This window comes from Hyperolius riggenbachi, chromosome 5 (genome assembly GCF_040937935.1).
Source record: "Hyperolius riggenbachi isolate aHypRig1 chromosome 5, aHypRig1.pri, whole genome shotgun sequence".
Taxonomy (NCBI): domain Eukaryota; kingdom Metazoa; phylum Chordata; class Amphibia; order Anura; family Hyperoliidae; genus Hyperolius; species Hyperolius riggenbachi.
Window position 1 is genome coordinate 132,989,881 of NC_090650.1, and position 18,695 is coordinate 133,008,575.

Below are 18,695 nucleotides of genomic sequence, written 5' to 3' on the forward strand. Positions count from 1 at the left end.
CTATTTTCCCATTACAACACATTTAGAATAAAATAATTCTTGGCATAATGTCCCACCTAAAGAAAGCCTAATTGGTGGCGAAAAAAACAAGATATAGTTCATTTCATTGCGATAAGTAATGATAAAATTATAGACGAATGAATGGAAGGAGCGCTGAAAGGTGAAAATTTCTCTGGTGGTCAGGGGGTAAAACCCCTCAGTTGGGAAGTGGTTAAATAAAATGTCACCACTTTTTATCATTTGTTCGGTGGAACTTCTTTTCTGCCCATTACAGTATTTTCATCTCTGAAACACATTCCTCCTCTTTTATAAACATGGCAAAAAAAAAAATCTTTTGTAAAATGTATTTTTCTACCACTTTTTAACTAGGCAATGTTCATCATGCAGATCAATGAAAATACAGTGGATGTGGCTCTGTAAAATAAATAAGCTTTAGGCTCACTATACACCAGCGGTTCTGGATGTGCAGCCTTGCTTTCAGGGGCATAAAGAGATGATTTGGATATCCGGTGTGATGCATCATGGGAAACCACAGTTGCTCACTTGCAGCTGAATTATCAGAAATTCCTTCTGTTTTAAGATTACATTTACATTTAAATTACATTTAGTGTAAATACAGCCCTAAAACGAAACAGACTAGAGTCAATTTCAGACATTATATACAATGCAAAATGCAATAGCTCCTAAAATAATGACAGGTCACGTTCCTTGACCCTCCTGGCGGTTTATCAAAATCCGCCAGGGGGCAGCAAAGTCATTTTTTTTTTATTTTTATTTTTTCTCATGTAGCGAGACAAGGTCTCGCTACATGATAGCCGCTGCTCAGCGGCATCCCCCCAGCCCCTCTGATCGCCTTCAAAGAACGGGATCTCCTGGAGGGCTTCCCCGGTCGCCATGGCGACGGGCCGGATGACGTCACCGACGTCATGGACATCGTGATGTCAAAGGGAACTCCGATCCACCCCACAGCGCTGCCTAGCACTGATTGGCCAGGCAGCACACGGGGTCTGGGGGGGGAGGGGGCGGCCGCGAATAGCGGCGGATCGGCGGTTAGCGGCAGCGATCGCATTGCACACGCAGCTAGCAAAGTGCTAGCTGCGTGTAGCAAAAAAAATAATTATGCAAATCGGCCCAGCGGGGCCTGAGCCGTGCCTTCCGGCGGCATAGCCCGAGCTCAGCTCGGGCTTACCGCCAGGAAGGTTAAAGGGAACCTGAGGTGAGAGGGATATAGAGGCTGAAATGCTTATTTCCATTTAAATAATGCACATACAGTAGTCTGGCTGCAGTGGCGTATCTAGGTAAAATAGCGCCGATGGCAAACACTGAAATTGTGCCCCACCCCCTGGGCAGAAGCCCTTGAATTTGTACTTTTTACCTCCCATGGTTAACTATCACCAGCTGCCCCCTGATCAAGAGATACACCAACCCCCCCCCCCCCCCCCCCATGTACACTCACTATTTTCACAGCAAACATATGCAAAAACAGCAGCAAAAACTCATAGCAGAGGTGGCAATGTTAGGTTCTAGGGGGTGGGGGGAGTGTAATACAGAGGCTTAGTGTATTACAGAGGTTTCCCCATCCTCCTCAGCCACACTGATCCAGCCTGGGACCATCTAAACATATTCCACTAGAACTTGTTGAATATGTTCTGCTGTTACTGCACTCCCTTCTGTGCAAGTACAGCTGATGTCTGCCCAGCAGCACAAAGCCACTTGTGCACAGCTTTTTTTTCCTGTGGTGGGCTGTTCCTGCGCAGTGTGTCTGTGCTCATAGGCAGATGGGAGTGCAGCAGCAAGAACCTGGCAATTATCAGAGCACAGGAGCTAGAAGTCACCCTGCTTGACCACACTACTACAGGAAGTTGGCAAGAGGGGGCAGAGTTACTCTAGCAGAGCAGCAGAAAACACGTTTTGCGGCCTTGGCAACAAAAAGCCACTGCACACGAGGGCCTGCTGCATGCCCTTTGACTCGTTTACAAAGCTGCACCTGTTTTGAAGTGCAGGTATAGTGCCCATGAACCTGTGGTGACTATGGCACGAGCCATGCCTGCACACTTGTAGATATACCACTGCCTGGCTGTCCTGCTGACCCTCTGCCTCTAATACTTTAAGCCATAGACCCTGAACAAGCATGCAGATCAGATGTCTATGACAAATCAGACCAGATTAGCTGCATGCTTGTTTCAGGTGTGTGATTTAGATACAACTGTAGCCAAACATCAGCAGGACTGCCAGGCAACTGGTATTGTTTAAAAGGAAATAAATATGGCAGCCTCCATAGGTCTCACACCTCGGGTTGCTTGTAAAAGTTTAGAAAAATGTTACTTTCAAATGATGTAAAAGCATCTTACCTAAACAGCTGGATGCCAGAACATTTTCCAAATGTAGCATCATAGCCTTGATGTCAGTGTCCTGTAGATTGCAATGAAACAAAGCAAAAATACTTCATATCTAAACATTCTACAACAAAAGTTACCTGCTCAAATGTAAAACTTACGTAAAATTGAAATTGCTAAGTGGGAGAATTTTTTGCACCACTTTTTGCACCACTTCTACCACTCCACTCCCACCTTGTAGTGCTAGGTCCCCTGGTTCAAATCTGGACCAGACCACTACCTGTATGGCCTTTGCTCCCACTTCCCAAAAGCATATTTGTTGGTTAACTGGGTCCCCTTAAACTGGCCTATCTCTAGGATTGGGACATAATGCTATAACTATGGGATTCTCTGAGGGATACTTAGTGAATTTAGTATACAGTATATTCTTCAAAGCTTTGCTTAAGATGCCAGTACTATATAAATACACAATAATAAAAAATAATGTAAATGTGCTGGACTGAATCTCAGATTTAATGTATGGTTAAACTGAGATTGCAATTTTCATTCCGACTACGTTAGTGATATTTATAACAGATATTATTGTTTTACTTATTAGTCAATCAGTTGCCAGCATCACAGCCACAACCTAAAGTTAACATAGCTAAATAAAGCTACAGATTAATACTCATACATAATTTAGGGGCCATGTGCTGTACTGGGGACATTCTCTAACTTACTCTCCAGCTACAAGCTACCAGTTTATCAATATCCTGCTGCTTCAGTATAGACAATTTATAACTTATAACTTAGCAGTAAACAAAACAAGGAAACTAGAAGTATGTAGAATGTATTTGTGCTTTTAACCTTTATTATGTCCATTGCCAGATAATTACTTACCGTAATATTTTCTGAGCAGGGTCTGGTCAGAAGCACATATAGACATACATGCCTGTCATTACTAAATCAGCTGGCTAAAAAACTGCATATAGCAGGGAATTGCTAAAAATTGCTTAAAGAACAACTATCAAATAAACAGGTTTTCTGTAAACCCCACATACTTATAGAGCTTTTAGCCAGCAACACTAAAATGCTTTTCAGAGGTCTGTCAGCACAGCCTGTGTGGGAAGAAAAAGCCGTGTTTACCCAGCTGTTTGTAACAATTTGTGTCGGCATCAGGGGGGGGAGGGAGGAAGAGCTGAATTGTAACCTGGCTGTAAACTCTTTACTTTACACTGTATGGCAGAGAGACCTACAGACAGGAACACAAAGCTTCAGATGATGATTATTTACACACATTTGAAGGTATATTTCAGCTTTCTATCACTCTGAACAGATTTCAGTCACAGTATTAGATCCAATGAAGATTGTTTCTGTATGCTGGATGTGCTGGGCACAGTCCTTCCTAGTAATACCAACAGTGAGAACTGTTCTCTGTAAATGTCATTTTCTTGAAAACATGAAAAAAGCCTTTGTATTGCAATTTGCTAGTAATTACTGGAAATATATGTGGCATTTAGAATTTTAATTAACTTTGATAGTTGTCCTTTAACCTTTTAGGGACCGCGTAATGTAAATCCTGCACCACACTTGTGGCTGTCTACTCTAAGCCAGACGCGGCGTAGGATTTACACCACCTGCCATTTTCTCTCCCAACTCCATGGTGCGCACCCAAGAGGGAAAATTAAGCTGACATCTCCCCTCAGTGATCAGGAGCCATCGTGATTGGCTCCTGAGCACGTGATCACTACAATCGTCGGTGGATCGTAGTGATCACTAACAGAGCAGCAGTGGTCTGAGGGGAAGAAAAGGATCCACTCACCTTCTTGATGTTCCCCGGGCGATCTTCGCTTCCCTCCGCTTTGGCTGGCATCCCCGCTTGCTCTGACGTAAGTGTCGGGTTCCGGCTTGGTAACATCATCAAGCCGCGACCTGGACCTTAACAGCAGTGCAAGCGAGGATGCCGGCCAGAGCGGAGTAGGCTAGAGCTGCTCATCGCTGGAGCTTGGGAAGTGAGTAAAGGCTGCTGGCAATACGGGGACACCTGGCCACACAGGGGGCAACATGCCCAGTCATCTGTAGTGGGGATACGGCTGCCTGACCCCCCCAAATTCACAAATGGCCTGGTCCTTAATCGTTTCTGCCGCCTGGACATGATCCTAGAAGGGTTAGGCAGCCGGTCCCCAAAGGGTTAAGAAGGAACTGTAACCAAGGATTGAGCTTCATCCCAATCAGTAGCTGCTACCCCTTTGCCCATGAGAAATTCTTACCTTCACTCAAATAGATCATCAGAGGAGTCTGTGTAGCTGATATTGTGGTGAAATCCCTCCCACAGTGTGATGTCAGCACGAGGTCCTGACATCACACTGTGGGAGCCTTATTGCATTGTGGGAAATAACGGCTATTTCCGACTGCCTAGCAATCAGTATTTCCCTCTGTCCATATGCGTATCTATAAAAAAAACAACCTTTTAGCCTATCAGATTGTTAGGGGTTGTGGTTATAGATAATGGCAGTTGGCGCTGTTTGTTTTTATTTATGTCTACCAGTAGTAAAGATGATTATGAGCAGGTTGAATGTGGATCAAACAATATGAACAAATTACATGGCGAATATTAATTATTTCTTGATCTCTCTTCTATTTTTGTACTTCTCATTTTGCAATGTATTGATTTATTTTTTTCCCTATTTTTGTTACAGTTACTCTTTAAATTGAAAATAGTGAAAATGAGACTGCAGGGAGGTTTTATATACTATTGCTTTTACACATAGAATTAATTATCTGATAAGTTTATCCTCAGTTCAGGCTTGCTTTAACCTGCTGCCGTCTGCCTACTGCCGATTGGCGTTGGTAGGGTGGCAGCTCCAGAACGGCCTAACGCTGAAAGGCGTCAAGTCCTGGGGCAGGGATTTGCAGGGGATCGCACGCTATTAGACTCCATCATCAGTCTAACAGCGCCGATCGCTGCTATTAGACTGTTAGACGCCGTCTATTTACATTGTGCAGCGCTGCGATCTACGGCAGCGCTGTACTGGGGACAGATCTGTCACTCGTCTGTCCCCTGGAGAGGCTCAGAGAGCGATCGGCTCTCATAGGCTGATGCCTCTGAGAGCTGATCGCTGTGATTGGCTGGCAGGGGGAGGGAGGGGGGTAAAAATAAAATAAAATAGGGAATTGTATTTAAAAAAAACAAATAAATAAATAAAAATAAATAAATAAACATCCCAGCACACAGAGCAGAAAAGGGGGGGGGGGGGGTTACTTGTGTGCTCAGTAGTATGGCTCTGCAGCGAGCTTTTAAAGCTGCAGAGCCCTGAATTGTAAAAAAATAGCCTGGTCACTAGAAGGGTGTAAGCCTACGGTCCTCAAGTGGTTAAAATATGGGAATTGTGGCTGAATATTGACCGCCTCCTATTGGGGTGCATGCATGAGAATGGTTCAGAAACTCCCACCTGCAATCTTTGAGGCAGGGTCAGTTCTATATACAATGGGTCCCTGGGTAGAATTAGATCCCCCCCCCCCTTACCTGTAAGACCTAACCCTCCCAAAAAGGGTTCAGTGAAGACTTTTTAGCAGCGTTCGGACTCACCTGTCCTGGTTGGCTCATCAGTCTATATCTTCATCCTTGCAGGGGCGCCTCTCTTCTGTGACCCAGCGTATATCATAATGTAATATGCCACCGGGTCACTAAGAAAGTGCAGCCAGCGGGAATGAAGACGGGAACGCACGGGGCCACAAAGAGAGCCAGCCAAGACAGGTGAGTCGTTACACTGCTGAAAACTTTTCAGGGCTCCCGTGGACCACAATTAAGTTGGGGGGGACCTGAGGGCACCCAGCAGCTGGCTTGGGGCCCTGGGGCAAGTGCCCAGGTTGCCCCTATGGTAGCGCCAGCTCTGCTTCTAGGATGTGTAAGAGGGAGCCTGCCAAACAGATCTGTAACCATTTGTACTGTTTAGTAGCGATGTTATGGTATTTAGTGGCATTTAATTATTTCTGAACTATGTTATTTAATGTTGGATGGAGGAGGGAGGAAACTATTTGAAGACAAATAAAAGCTTTAAGAACTGGGCATCTGGTCACTGAGCAGATGAGCAGATTATGGATGCATATGAGCTTTTTTAAAAACTGTATCTCAGACTGCTGTCATACCTGTTGGTATGTTGCTTGGGTTATCAGTGTTTCTTCATCATAGTCCTCCTCATCTTCATCTTCCAAGCTCTCTTTATCACTCTCCTCAGAACATGATTCAAAGCCATCCTCGTAATATTGTTCAGCAATTTGTGGATCTTCTGGAATATCTAAAACAAAATATTTAAATACATACCGTATACTGAATATCTATCCTGATTAAAAGCAACAGCAGGATACAGCTAACTTACTTGAAAAGTTAATAGATGAACCAAAGAAATATTGATAACGTCAGCGTAACAAAATCAAAGTATTTGATGACAGCAGCTAGTTTTCAAAAGCATTATGTAAAGGAATTCTTAATTTTTCCTACCGGTATATTATTACATCATCATCATCATCATGCAGGTACATAATTATATACAAACAGCATGATTATAATTAAATTATTATATGCTACAAAGTCTGAAAAATATGAGCTTCAAGGAAGCTACAATCCTCGAAAGCTGACTTACAGTCTGCCATAACATACAATAAAAAAAAATCCCCTGCTCTTTATTGTGGACATAGTTATCCTACTTGCTTTTGTCTCAAAGTAGTGCCATCTATAAAAATAACAATTATCCCCCAAGTTATTTAGAGGGCATGCTAAAATCAGTCATTTGTATGGGAATTCTAATATACTGTATGTATTTAAACAGACCTGTGCATCAGTTCTAGAAGGACAAACAAGGAGGGGCAGAGGGATTTGGTTTCAAAAGAGGGACTGTCCCTCCAAAATAGGAACAGTTGGGAGATGTTCAGCGATAAAGGACAAAAAAAAATCTTAAGGACTTCTCTGAGTGACAACTTAATTCAAAGTAGTGGTTAAAGAACTGTCAAATTTAAAAACATGCATTACAGTTGCCAGTTTGTTTCATTCAAGTTAAAAATTGTTCATATTTGGTGATAATCACCAATCAGCAGAAAGCTTTCAACCTGCTGGCATGTCTTCTTCTCTATATACAAATTTGTAGGTGTGCTCATGTGTACATACATATAAGTGCGTGAATGTTTTATTCAAGAGTACTTTGTTTTAGTAGCTGTAGGTGAACAAAATGCGGCATGAAAAATAGCTTTAATTTTCCCTTTACCCTCGAGTCATTGGTATAATAAACGTGTTAATATACTGAAACTCCATCAGACTGGGCTGGTAAGGAAAAATATATCTGAGGGATTACCATGCGGTTATAGTCCTCCATACATCACACAGCCCACAGCTACTTGTCAGATGTGTCAAGTAAAGGAATTGCCAGACTTTAAACTAGCAGCTCTCCACATCTGAAATCAAATAAAATCCTATGATCTGAGCTATTTTAGAAGTTTTGTTTTTTCAATATTGACAATATACAGAAATGTCAAATGTACTTTCTGGAACAAAATAACAGATATGGTTTAAACAAAACTGAGAGGCATCTTGCACGGATAATATTTTTGTTATCAATTGGCTCTTTTACAAGAAAAATATAAAACTAGATATGCATCCCATTTTCTTACAGCTGAACTTCAAAGATACAAGCGAAATATCCAAGAGAAATAAGGTGTATGGGATATATACTATCTGCTAAATGGCTTGTAAAGCCAATTCTGTGATTCAGAAAACATCAGCACAGTGCAGCCAGCACAAGTAGCTATGTACTCTTCATACTCCTGGCTTTGTTCCACACCTTCACGCACCTAGTTTAGGTCTATATTTTATGAGCTGGAGCAGATTTCCTTATAAAAACCCTGTGGCACTTTTTAAATTGCAGAGTGCTAAAAAGGTATTTTATACAGAAGTAGAGATAGCCCCAAACATCCGATTTTCCGGGTTCGCGAACCTTCGGCGAAAGTTTGGTTCACACGAACTTTCGCAAACCGCAATAGACTTCAATGGGGAGGCGAACTTGGAAAACTAGAAAAATTTATGCTGGCCACAAAAGTGATGGAAAAGATGTTTCAAGGGGTTTAACACCTGGAGGGGGGCATGGTGGAGTGGGATAGACGCCAAAAGTCCCGGGGAAAAATCTGGATTTGACGCAAAGCAGCGTTTTAAGGGCCAAAATCACATTGAATGCTAAATTGCAGGCCTAAAGTGCTTTAAAACATCTTGCATGTGTATACATCAATCAGGGAGTGTAATTAGAGTTCTGCTTCACACTGACACACCAAACTCACTGTGTAACGCACCGCAAACAGCTGTTTGTGTAGTGACAGCCATGCTGGACTGGTGCGCACCATGGCGGTTTTCAAGCCGGGCTGAGGTAGCTGAAAGACAGAACAGTGACTTTCCAGCTGATCAAATTTGGTCTGTCCAAAATGAAGCAACGACCTTATTCTCTTCGGTGTGCCCCCCTCCTGAGACACTCATATAGCCGGCGGTCATTGCTTCATTGTGATACGCAAGCCTCTTCACCTCAGCAAGGTAATGATCATGAAGGGGAATTGGCACATGTACATGCCTTTTGTTTTGTTGTTGAAGCCGCAGTGCAGCCAGAAAAATTAGGCAGGCATGTACATGCACCAGAAAAATTATCATAGCGGCAGTTGCTAGCAGCGGCCTTAAAAATTCAGGAATCCGCCTGGAGTCCTGGACCCTGTTGGTGGTGGCGGAGAAGGCGACTTAGTCTTGGGGCAGGCAGTCACATGGCGTGCAGGCAGAGATGCTGTGTGTGGGGACTGACTTAGTCAGGCCTGACCGTGTTTTGTAGACCACGTGGTCAGATGGTCCCTTGACCCAACGTTGTGTGCCAGAGATACACCACTTGCCTTTCAACATCACGGTACAGTCTGAGTATCGCCTTTTTTGAGAAATAATTGCATATCCTCCACTGCGGTGTGTGGATTTGCTTTTGTGTGCTGCTTTCCCTCAGGTGGTCATCCCATTGCAGTTTGTGCTTTGTAATCATGTGCTTTCGTAAGGCCTATTGGGAACGATTTATCCTCGAGGGCCCGGAGGGCCCCGGGGCGGACCTCATCCTACGGCGCAGGTTTATTGATGATACGTTTTTCATTTGGAGGGGGGGGGGGCTCGAGGTTAATAAATTACAGAATTTCTTGGACTGGCTGAATATAAAAAATGAATACAATCTGGTGTTCACAAGTGAATTTAGTACTGAACAGGTCAATTTTCTAGACCTCACTATTTTTATCGATGAGAGTAAAATAAAAACTAAGACATTTTTTTAAAAAAAAGTAGACACGAACAGTTATATATTTTTAGACAGTTGCCACATGCTCAAATGGTTAACCAACATACCTAAGAACCAGTTCACCCGTATCAGAGGTAACTGTACTGATGTTGAGGATTTTGATAAGCAGGTGGATATTATTAAAAATAGATTTGTAGAGAAGAAATATGAGGTACAAACACTAGAATCAGCAATAGAAGAAGTTAGGAACTACAGTCGGGGTGATCTTTTGGAGCAAAAAAACGAGGGAGCAATGGAGCCACCTCTGAGCATCAGGATGCAGTACAACCAACAATCTAGAGATGTAAGGAGGCAGGTAGATAAATACTGGGAAATATTACAACGGGATAAAACACTAAAGGGTATCCTGACTGATAGACATAGTTTTACTTTTAGTAAAGCCAAAAACATCAAGAATATGATTTCCCCTACAGTGATTGGGAAACGGGGCATAGAGAAAAAGAAAGGGATTTTTAAACGATGTGGTTTCTGTGTACCATGCAAATCTACTAAATATGCAGCACCAGTAACAAAATTTAATTCTATGTCCACTGGAGAAACATTTGATGTTTGTGGTGAATTAACCACTTCTGGGTTTCGGGTGGTTTGGCTGATCTGTGCTGCGGGGGCTCTTCAGCCCGCAGCACAGATCAGATAGCAGGCAGGGCGATCAGACTTCCCCCCTTTTTTCCCCACTAGAGGGATGTCCTGCTGGGGGGGTCTGATCGCCGCCGCTCTGCTGTGCCTTGCGGGGGGGGCTCCTCAAAGCCCCCCTCCGCAGCGCTATTACTCCCTCTGCCTCCTTCCCTCCCTCCCCTCTTCCTTATGGGCTGGGCAGGACGGAAATCCGTCCTGCGCCGCCTCAGATAGGCTTCAGTCTATCAGATGAGGGCGATCCCGGCCAATCAGAGGCCGGGGATTGCCGATCTCCTCTACGGCGCTGCTGCGCAGCAGCGCCGTATGTATGTAAACAGCGGGGAAGATCTTTCCCGCATGTTTACATTTACCCTGCGAGCCGCGATCGGAGGCTCGCAGGGTGTTCACGGAGACACCCTCTGTGAACTGACATGGAACGGTTGCTCATACGAGCGCCATGGAAACCGCTTCAGGATTCAGGGGCGTACTTATGCGTACACAGAATCCTGAAGTGGTTAAACTGCATGAGCACAGGTGTAATTTATGTTATTGAATGCGGCTGTAACAAGCAATATATAGGGAGAACAAAAATAAAGTTGCTATCTAGAATAGGTGAGCACGTCAATAGCATAAAAAATGGAAACAGCAAACTGCCATTAAGTAAACATTTTAAGGAATGTCATCAGGGCAACCTAAAAACTTTCAAATTTTATGCAATTCAAACAGTGGAGAAAGAATGGAGGGGAGGTGATTATATAAAGAAGATGTCACAACGAGAGACGCACTGGATTTATACTATGAACAGCCTTGCTCCGCAAGGACTCAACTCTGATGTAGAGCGGTTTGTATTCACATAAGGATTGCCATTCAGAGCTGAAAAAGCAGAGTGATGCGAGGAGGGGGCGGAGTAATGGAGTACAAAAGAGAGAGGTGGACCAATGGGGGTATGCCCTGAGGAAGGTAGGTGTGGCTACCGAAACTAGTCGGCAATTGGTTCCCTGGTGTGGTGACGTCACCCCGAACTTCCGGCTGCTATCTTAGGGAAGTTCGTGAACGCTGGTCCACCGTTTCAAGGAGAGTGGCAGCTGTGTCAACATACGAGTTACCAGCCGGGGCTCATGCTGCAAGGTTTGAGGACTCTGTACTCTGAGGCAACTACCTCCTCCCTCCCTCCAGGAAACGTGAGTGTATAGTGACTGGCTCCAATTAGCTGTGCTAAGCGGCAGAAGCGGACCAAGTGCTCAAATGTGTGTGGGATCGCACAACATATGAATATCGAGTGGATTTGATATATTCTGCAGATTGATGCAACAACCTATACTGAGATTGAATGGGAGCGCTCCTATCTAATGAATTATTTGAATACAGCAAGTATTGACTGATGCAATAATTTTAGGGCATTGGTTCTAGGACCTTTTTATATGCATGCATATGTGGTGGACAAGCCGGCTCAACAGACTGATCTTAAGAGGCATTCATATGATCCATTTAGATTCTATGTGAAGCACCTTTGGAGTGGTGGTTTTGAGAGTAGTGTCTATTGTGTGTATGCGGATTGGTGATTATTTTAATCATTATTATTCTTATCATCATTTTTATCTACTTTGTTCTTTTTACAAATAAATGTGAGCAATTCATTTGATTGCAGAGGCGCATGAGTTGATACTATATGTTATTGGCCTTCGTAAGGTAGTTGTCCCTAGTCCCTACGCGGGTCTTGGTCTTTCCACGGCTCAATTTTCGGTGGCAAAGTGAGAATGGCATTGCTCTCATCTGAGGCAGACACACAAAAAAAATTCCACACCGCTGAGCCCTGGGGTGATGGCACTTTGGTGGTTGCGGCCGACTGAGTGTTAAGTGGGGTGCCAGAATCAGAGCCGGAGGAGGAAGCTATGTCACGCGTCCGTGCGGAAGCTGAGAAAGATGAGGTGTTCTGTGTTAAATAGTCAACTACGTCCTGACAATATTGGGGGTTGATGGCACGTGCCTTCTTCTGAACACTGTAGTTTGGTCGCGGGCTGCACAAAATCACGACAGCGCGACCTTGAACAGACCTGCCAGGTGGCCTGCCATATTGGGGGGAAGAAGTGAAAGGTATGCACTGACTTGACTAATACAATGTGCAGTCAGTCACACAGGTGCAATTAACAGGTATGCACGGAGTGGTATATCACACTGCGTGCGCTCACGTAGGTAGGTGGGTGCACTGAAGTGAACAACAGGTAGTAGGTATATGCAGGGATGGGTATTACATGTGCACCTGTCACACACAGACAGGTACCGGATAGGTACAGTGACACTGCGTGCACTCATGTAGGTAGGTGGGTGCACTGAAGTGAACACAACAGGTAGTAGGTATATGCAGTGATGGGTATTACATGTGCACCTGTCACACACAGACAGGCACGGTGACACTGACTGACAGGGCTGTATATAATGCAAGTGGGCCACAAAAAAAAAAATAGATCACAAGAACAAGATTAGCTCTCAAAAGAGCTGTTGTGGGGTGCTTTTTTAGCAATAACAATCAGCCAGGAGCAAGCTAACAAGCCTACAAGAGCCTAACTAAGCTTTCCCTATGAGAGTCTGCAGCAGCTATCCCTTCACTCCCTTCACTAATTACTGCAGGCACACGAGTGAGTCCACTGCCTGACGCTGTCTGCCTTTTGTAAGGGGGGTGGGGTTCAGGAGGGAGTGTAGCCTAATTGGCTACAATGTGCCTGCTGACTCCGATGTAGAGGGTCAAAGTTGACCCTCGTGATGCACTATGGGGGTGAACCGAACTTCCGGTAAAGTTCCCAGTTCACAGCGATCACGAACCATGGAAGTTCGCCGGGCAGCGTTCCCCAGCGAACTGTTCGGGCCATCTCTATACAGAAGTAAAAATATCTCTCGGAAGAACACTTAGGTGAAAAAGTGAATTGAATAAGGGCTGAGGATAGATTATCTGTGAGATAAACTAGATATGAAGAAATACATTGTATGTGGTGGGGTTGCCAAAGTGATGACTTCAAGAGTGGTTCTTCCATGAAGCAACGTGAATCACATGCTTCGGGGCGGCAACAATTAGAGGGCAGCAACAATTAGAGGGTGGCAAGAGGTGGCTCCCCTCACCAAATGTCCCCCTCCTCACACTCCGTCTCCCCTTCCCTAGATGTGTGGCGCCTCTTCACTCACTTGCTCTCAGCGTTCCAGCGATGTGATCTCCATCTGACTGTCCAGGGTCCTGTATCCATGGCTACAGTGGTGCGTCATGTGACCTGTTACGTGCTGTCGGGTCACATGAGGCGCCGCTGTAGTCAGAGAGGAAGCAGGACTTCAAATGTGGCTGGTAATCCCATCGCTAATCTGCTGAGAGCTGGTGAGTGATGCCGCACTGGTGCAGCACATACCCGGCATCCTGGGGATCAGATGCTGTGGGCCAGCAGGGAGGAGACGCTGTCTTGAAGGGAGCAGATGGAGGTAAGAATAGTGCAGATGCCTGCAATGCACAGACCCATGTGTTTCTTCTCTACGGTTCAGCTTTGCACACACACATCGGGCAGCAAAAAGTCTACAACTGGCCCTTGGTGAATGACTCAGCTGTGATGGAGCACTGACTACTGTGACAACAGTTTTAGCATAATCTTAATCTTCAGGTCAACTTTACTGAAGACCAGTAGGACTTTCAATTTAAAGAATGCCTGAACTAACCCAAAATATCCCCCACCCCAAAATTTCCATTATGAGGTCTTTATTCTGACAGGTTTCTTGGTTTAGCCGGCCTCACGTCTGTTATGCTCAGAAGTTAAAGTGATACTGAAGTGAAAAAACAAGTTACAATATAATGAATTGAATGTGTAGTATGGATAAGGAATAGAACATTAGTAGCAAAGAAAATAGTCTCGTGTTTTTCTTTTCAGCTATATAGCTCTTTTTTATAGCATTGCATTATATTGTCATATTTTGACAGTTTGCTCTGTTTTATAGTTTCAAATACAGTGTGATTTGTAGAGCTAATGACCCTTTGAACTTCTCGGCAGTAAAAACCTTATCTGAAGCTGTCTGTTACCGATGTATAAGTGCTCCAGAAAACAGCATTGTAGCTGATCCAAGTTGAGTCAGAGAGCTCATAAAAGCTCTTTTGCATAGATGACAAGTGAAGTTTCTTAACTCTCCCTGTACTGGAAACAATGTACGACTTTGCTATTAATGTTTTATATCTTAGCTGTGCTGCACATACAATTCATTATCTCATAAGTTTATTTTCGCTTCAGATCTACTTAAAAGGAGCTCTCCTCCTTTAGCACATGCTCTGTCCTAATTTTCACACTTCATTTGTCCATACTGAAAGGTAGAGTTTCAACAGTGCATTCCTTTTTGGTATATCCCTAAGTTTGAATGCTCAAACCATGTATTTTTGCTTCATCCAACTAAGTATAAAATTAATAGGTTGGCAATCCAAAGACGTAGTAAAAGTTTCAAGAGGTCTTAATCTGTCTTTTGGATTAACAGTTGTTAACTCAAATCTGGTGTAGTATTGTCAGTTGTTTTTTGTCCAGAGTGTATATATAAGAGCTAGATACTCATACTTTTTGGCTACTGTATACTCAACTCTTGAGAGTCGAAAATGAGTTGTCAATGCGTTGGTCTTCTTATGAAGATAAGCCAACCTCCCTTTTAACCTCCCTGGCAGTATAATTATTTCCAGATTTTAGGGTTTGAAAGCAGTGCAATTTTTTCACACACTTTTGGGCCTTAAACATCATAGCACTAGATACAGTGGGATGCGAAAGTTTAGGCAATCTTGTTAATCATCATGATTTTCCTGAATAAATCGTTGGTTGTTACAATAAAAAATATCAGTTAAATATATCATATAGGAGACACATGCAGTGATATTTGAGAAGTGAAATTAAGTTTATTGGATTTACAGTAAGTGCACAATAATTGTTTAAATAAAATTAGGCAGGTGCATACGTTTGGTGCAGGTGCATAAGTTGTCATTTTATTGATTCCAAAACATTTAGAACTAATTATTGGAACTCAAATTGGCCTGGTAAGCTCGGTGACCCCTGACCTACATGCACAGGTGAATCCAATTATGAGAAAGAGTAGTTAAGGGGGTTTATTGCAAGTTTCCCTCAGACCAGCACCAAAGACCTACAACATAATCTTGCTGCAGATGGAGTCATTGTGCATCGTTCAACCATTCGGCGCACTTTACACAAGGAGATGCTGTATGTGAGAGTGATGCAGAGGAAGCCTTTTCTCCACCCACAGCACAAACCGAGCCGCTTGAGGCATGCTAAAGCACATTTGGACAAGCCATCTTCATTATAGAAACTAAAATTTAGTTATTTGGGCATAAAAAGGAGCGTTATGTATGGAGGAAAAAGAACAGAGCATTCCAAGAAAAACACCTGCTACCTACAGTAAAATATGGTGGTGGTTCCATCATGCTTAGGGGCTGTGTGGCCAGTGGAGGGACTGGGAATCTTGTTAAAGTTGAGGGATGTATGGATTCCACTCAGTATTAGCAGATTCCGGAGACCAATGTCCAGGAATCAGTGACAAAGCTAAAGCTGCACCGGGGCTGGATCTTTCATCAACACTGCTCAAAATCCACTAAGGCATTCATGCAGAAGAATAAGTACAACTTTCTGAAATGGCCATTTCAGTCCCCAGACCTGAATATAATTGAAAATCTGTGGTGTGAGTTAAAGAGAGCTGTCCATGCTCAGAAGCCATCAAACCTGAATGAAGTATAGATGTTTTGTAAAGAGGAATGGTCCAAAATACCTTCAACCAGAATCCAGACTCTCATTGGAACCTACAGGAAGCGTTTAGAGGCTGTAATTTCTGCAAAAGGAGGATCTACTAAATATTGATTTCATTTCTTTTTTTGTGGTGCCCAAATGTACAGTATGCACCTGCCTAATTTTGTTTAAACAAGTATTGCACACTTTCTGTAAATCCAATAAACTTAATTTTACCTCTCAAATATCACTGTGTGTGTCTCCTATATGATACATTTAACTGACATTTTTGATTGTAACAACCAACTATTTATACAGGAAAATCATGATGATTAACAAGGTTGCCCAAACGTTCGCATCCCACTGTAGATCTGCAGCAGCCCTGCACAGTACACTCCTCCCATGGATCCAGCTCAGGCTTACTGTTCTGAGCTGCAGATTTCCGTCCCAAGCCTGACTCGGGGTTACCACCAAGGAGGTTAATCGGTTTTTACCTATTTTATTATTTTTGGTGCACCTCCAGTCGTTGCTTTGTCTATTTGTTAACTCTCCTTTCAAGGACTCTGAGAGATCGCGGCTGATTCCGCGTCCAGCACGGCGGTTTGCACGCGGAAGCGTGTGTCTAGTGGCAGGGTGGAACGCGGAAAAGCCGCCGCATGCAACAACAGTCAGGCGGCTGGTTCCGCGTCCAGCGCGGCGGTTTGCACGCGGCAGCGTGTGTCTGGTGTGGGTGGGTCTGTTCTTGCACACAGGCTTAGGAATACACGCGCGCGTGCTGAGAGGCAGAATTCTTATGCTAGGCATTGAGAGTTAGCTGACCACGCCGATCAGCTGACTCCTGAGCAGGATACTATTGGTTGAGCAATTAGGGGTGGTGCTGGAGAGCACTACTCCATATATAGTTTCTGATGGCCAGTTGCAAGTTGTCTGCCGTTGCGATCACTACGTGGAAGCACTCAGACCTCAGTCAGATCCCACAGTGTGTTTGAACCAGGTGGACCTGGAAATTCACACTTAGCCAGATTACTTGAACTGTTATTCTGTTTATGCTCAGACTAGTTCCAGGGTGTAGAGACCAATGACCTCACACCCAGATTAGGGAACTGTATTACTATCTGTGTTATTCTTCAGACTAGTACCAGGGTGTAGAGACAAAGGACCTCACACCCAGATTAGGGAACTGTATTACCATCTGTGTTATTCTTCAGACTAGTTCCAGGGTGTAGAGACCAAGGACCTCACACCCAGATTAGGGAACTGTATTACCATCTGTGTTATTCTTCAGACTAGTTCCAGGGTGTAGAGACCAAGGACCTCACACCCAGATTAGGGAACTGTATTACCATCTGTGTTATTCTTCAGACTAGTTCCAGGGTGCTGAGACCACGGACCTCACACCCAGACTAGGCATTGTTTGATATCTGTTATGACTTATTGCTTTTCTGACTATTCCTCTGTCTTCTGATTCGGTACCTTGCATATCTGATATTCCGTTGCCAGACCCTGCAAAGCCTTCTGTCTTTGTACTTATCTGTCAGTGTGTTGCCGACCTGGCGAGCCTGACCTCGAGAGCTATCTCTCCTATTAAGAGATAGTCTCCAGACCAGATAGTGACATTCACCTTTAGGTGTCACTCACTCTCTGGCCTTCCCTATCTTCAGCCTGACTCCACTCCTATAGGAGTCTCAGGCTGCTGGAAGGTTCCTGTGCTCTCAGAGCAGTGTCTCTTTACTGTCTATTATCACCTGCTCAGCAGGTGCATTACTCAAAGTACTACTGTTGCACCATACACTCACATACCAAAAGGTGTCCAGAGGTTAGCAATATATCTGTATTATCGGTGATTCTGCAGATCATCAATAATCAGGTATATATCTGCATTCTTGGTGATACTGCAGATCACCAATAATCAGATTCTCTCTGCGTGCGGACACCGATCGTTACAGAACGGCAGACCAAACCCAAATGGACGCACTCCGCAGCCGTCTCGATGTACTCACCACTACGGTGGAAAATTACACCTGAGTACTGGACAGTCACCAGACTCAACTCAAAGCTTTGTCTGGGACTGTACAAGTTTATCAGACGCCTGTGGATACCGTGCGATCTCCTCCTAGCACAGACATACGTATGCCTGTACCTGAAAGGTTTTCTGGTCACAGATCTGACTTCCGAAATTTTAGAAACAGAATGTTATCATACTTTGAGTTAAGACCTAATTCCTCAGAAACCATGGCACAGAGAGTAACCTTCATTAAGACTCTATTGTCAGGGGATTCCCAGACTTGGGCGTATAGTCTTCCCACGGGGAATAAGGCCCTGACCTCAGTAGAGGAATTTTTTAAAGCAATGGCTATAATTTACGATGACCCGGACATTGCCTCGACCGCTGAGCAGAAGCTCAAGTTGCTGCGGCAGGGTAAAGGTCCGGAAGAGAACTATGCTGCGGAGTTTAGAAAGTGGGCAGTGTCAGCTCGATGGGACTCATTTGCTCTTTTAGACTGTTTCTTATCAGGGTTGTCAGACGCAGTTTCTGATCTAATGTTGGGTCATCCTGAGCCCAAATCCATCGATGAGGCCATTTCATCGGCCATCAGAATTGATCGTCGTTTACGATACCAAAGACAGACCCGGGGTAGGAACAATGTGAGGTACTTGTCCTACGCAGC

General features: G+C 44.1%; 1 protein-coding gene across 2 annotated transcripts in view; it reads right to left on the reverse strand.

Annotated features, from left to right (window-relative positions):
- Positions 1 to 18,695, reverse strand: part of NEK11 (NIMA related kinase 11) — a 386,870-nt gene that overhangs the window by 49,963 nt on the left and 318,212 nt on the right. For both annotated transcript variants that reach the window (XR_011020552.1, XM_068234487.1), the window contains exons 13-14: positions 6,465 to 6,613; positions 2,352 to 2,412 (exon numbers count right to left, since the gene is read on the reverse strand). Coding sequence is in view for 1 of the 2 variants with exons in the window: in XM_068234487.1 (XP_068090588.1) it covers positions 2,352 to 2,412; positions 6,465 to 6,613 (210 nt within the window). In the remaining variant the exon portion in view is untranslated. The remainder of the gene's footprint in view (positions 1 to 2,351; positions 2,413 to 6,464; positions 6,614 to 18,695) is intronic.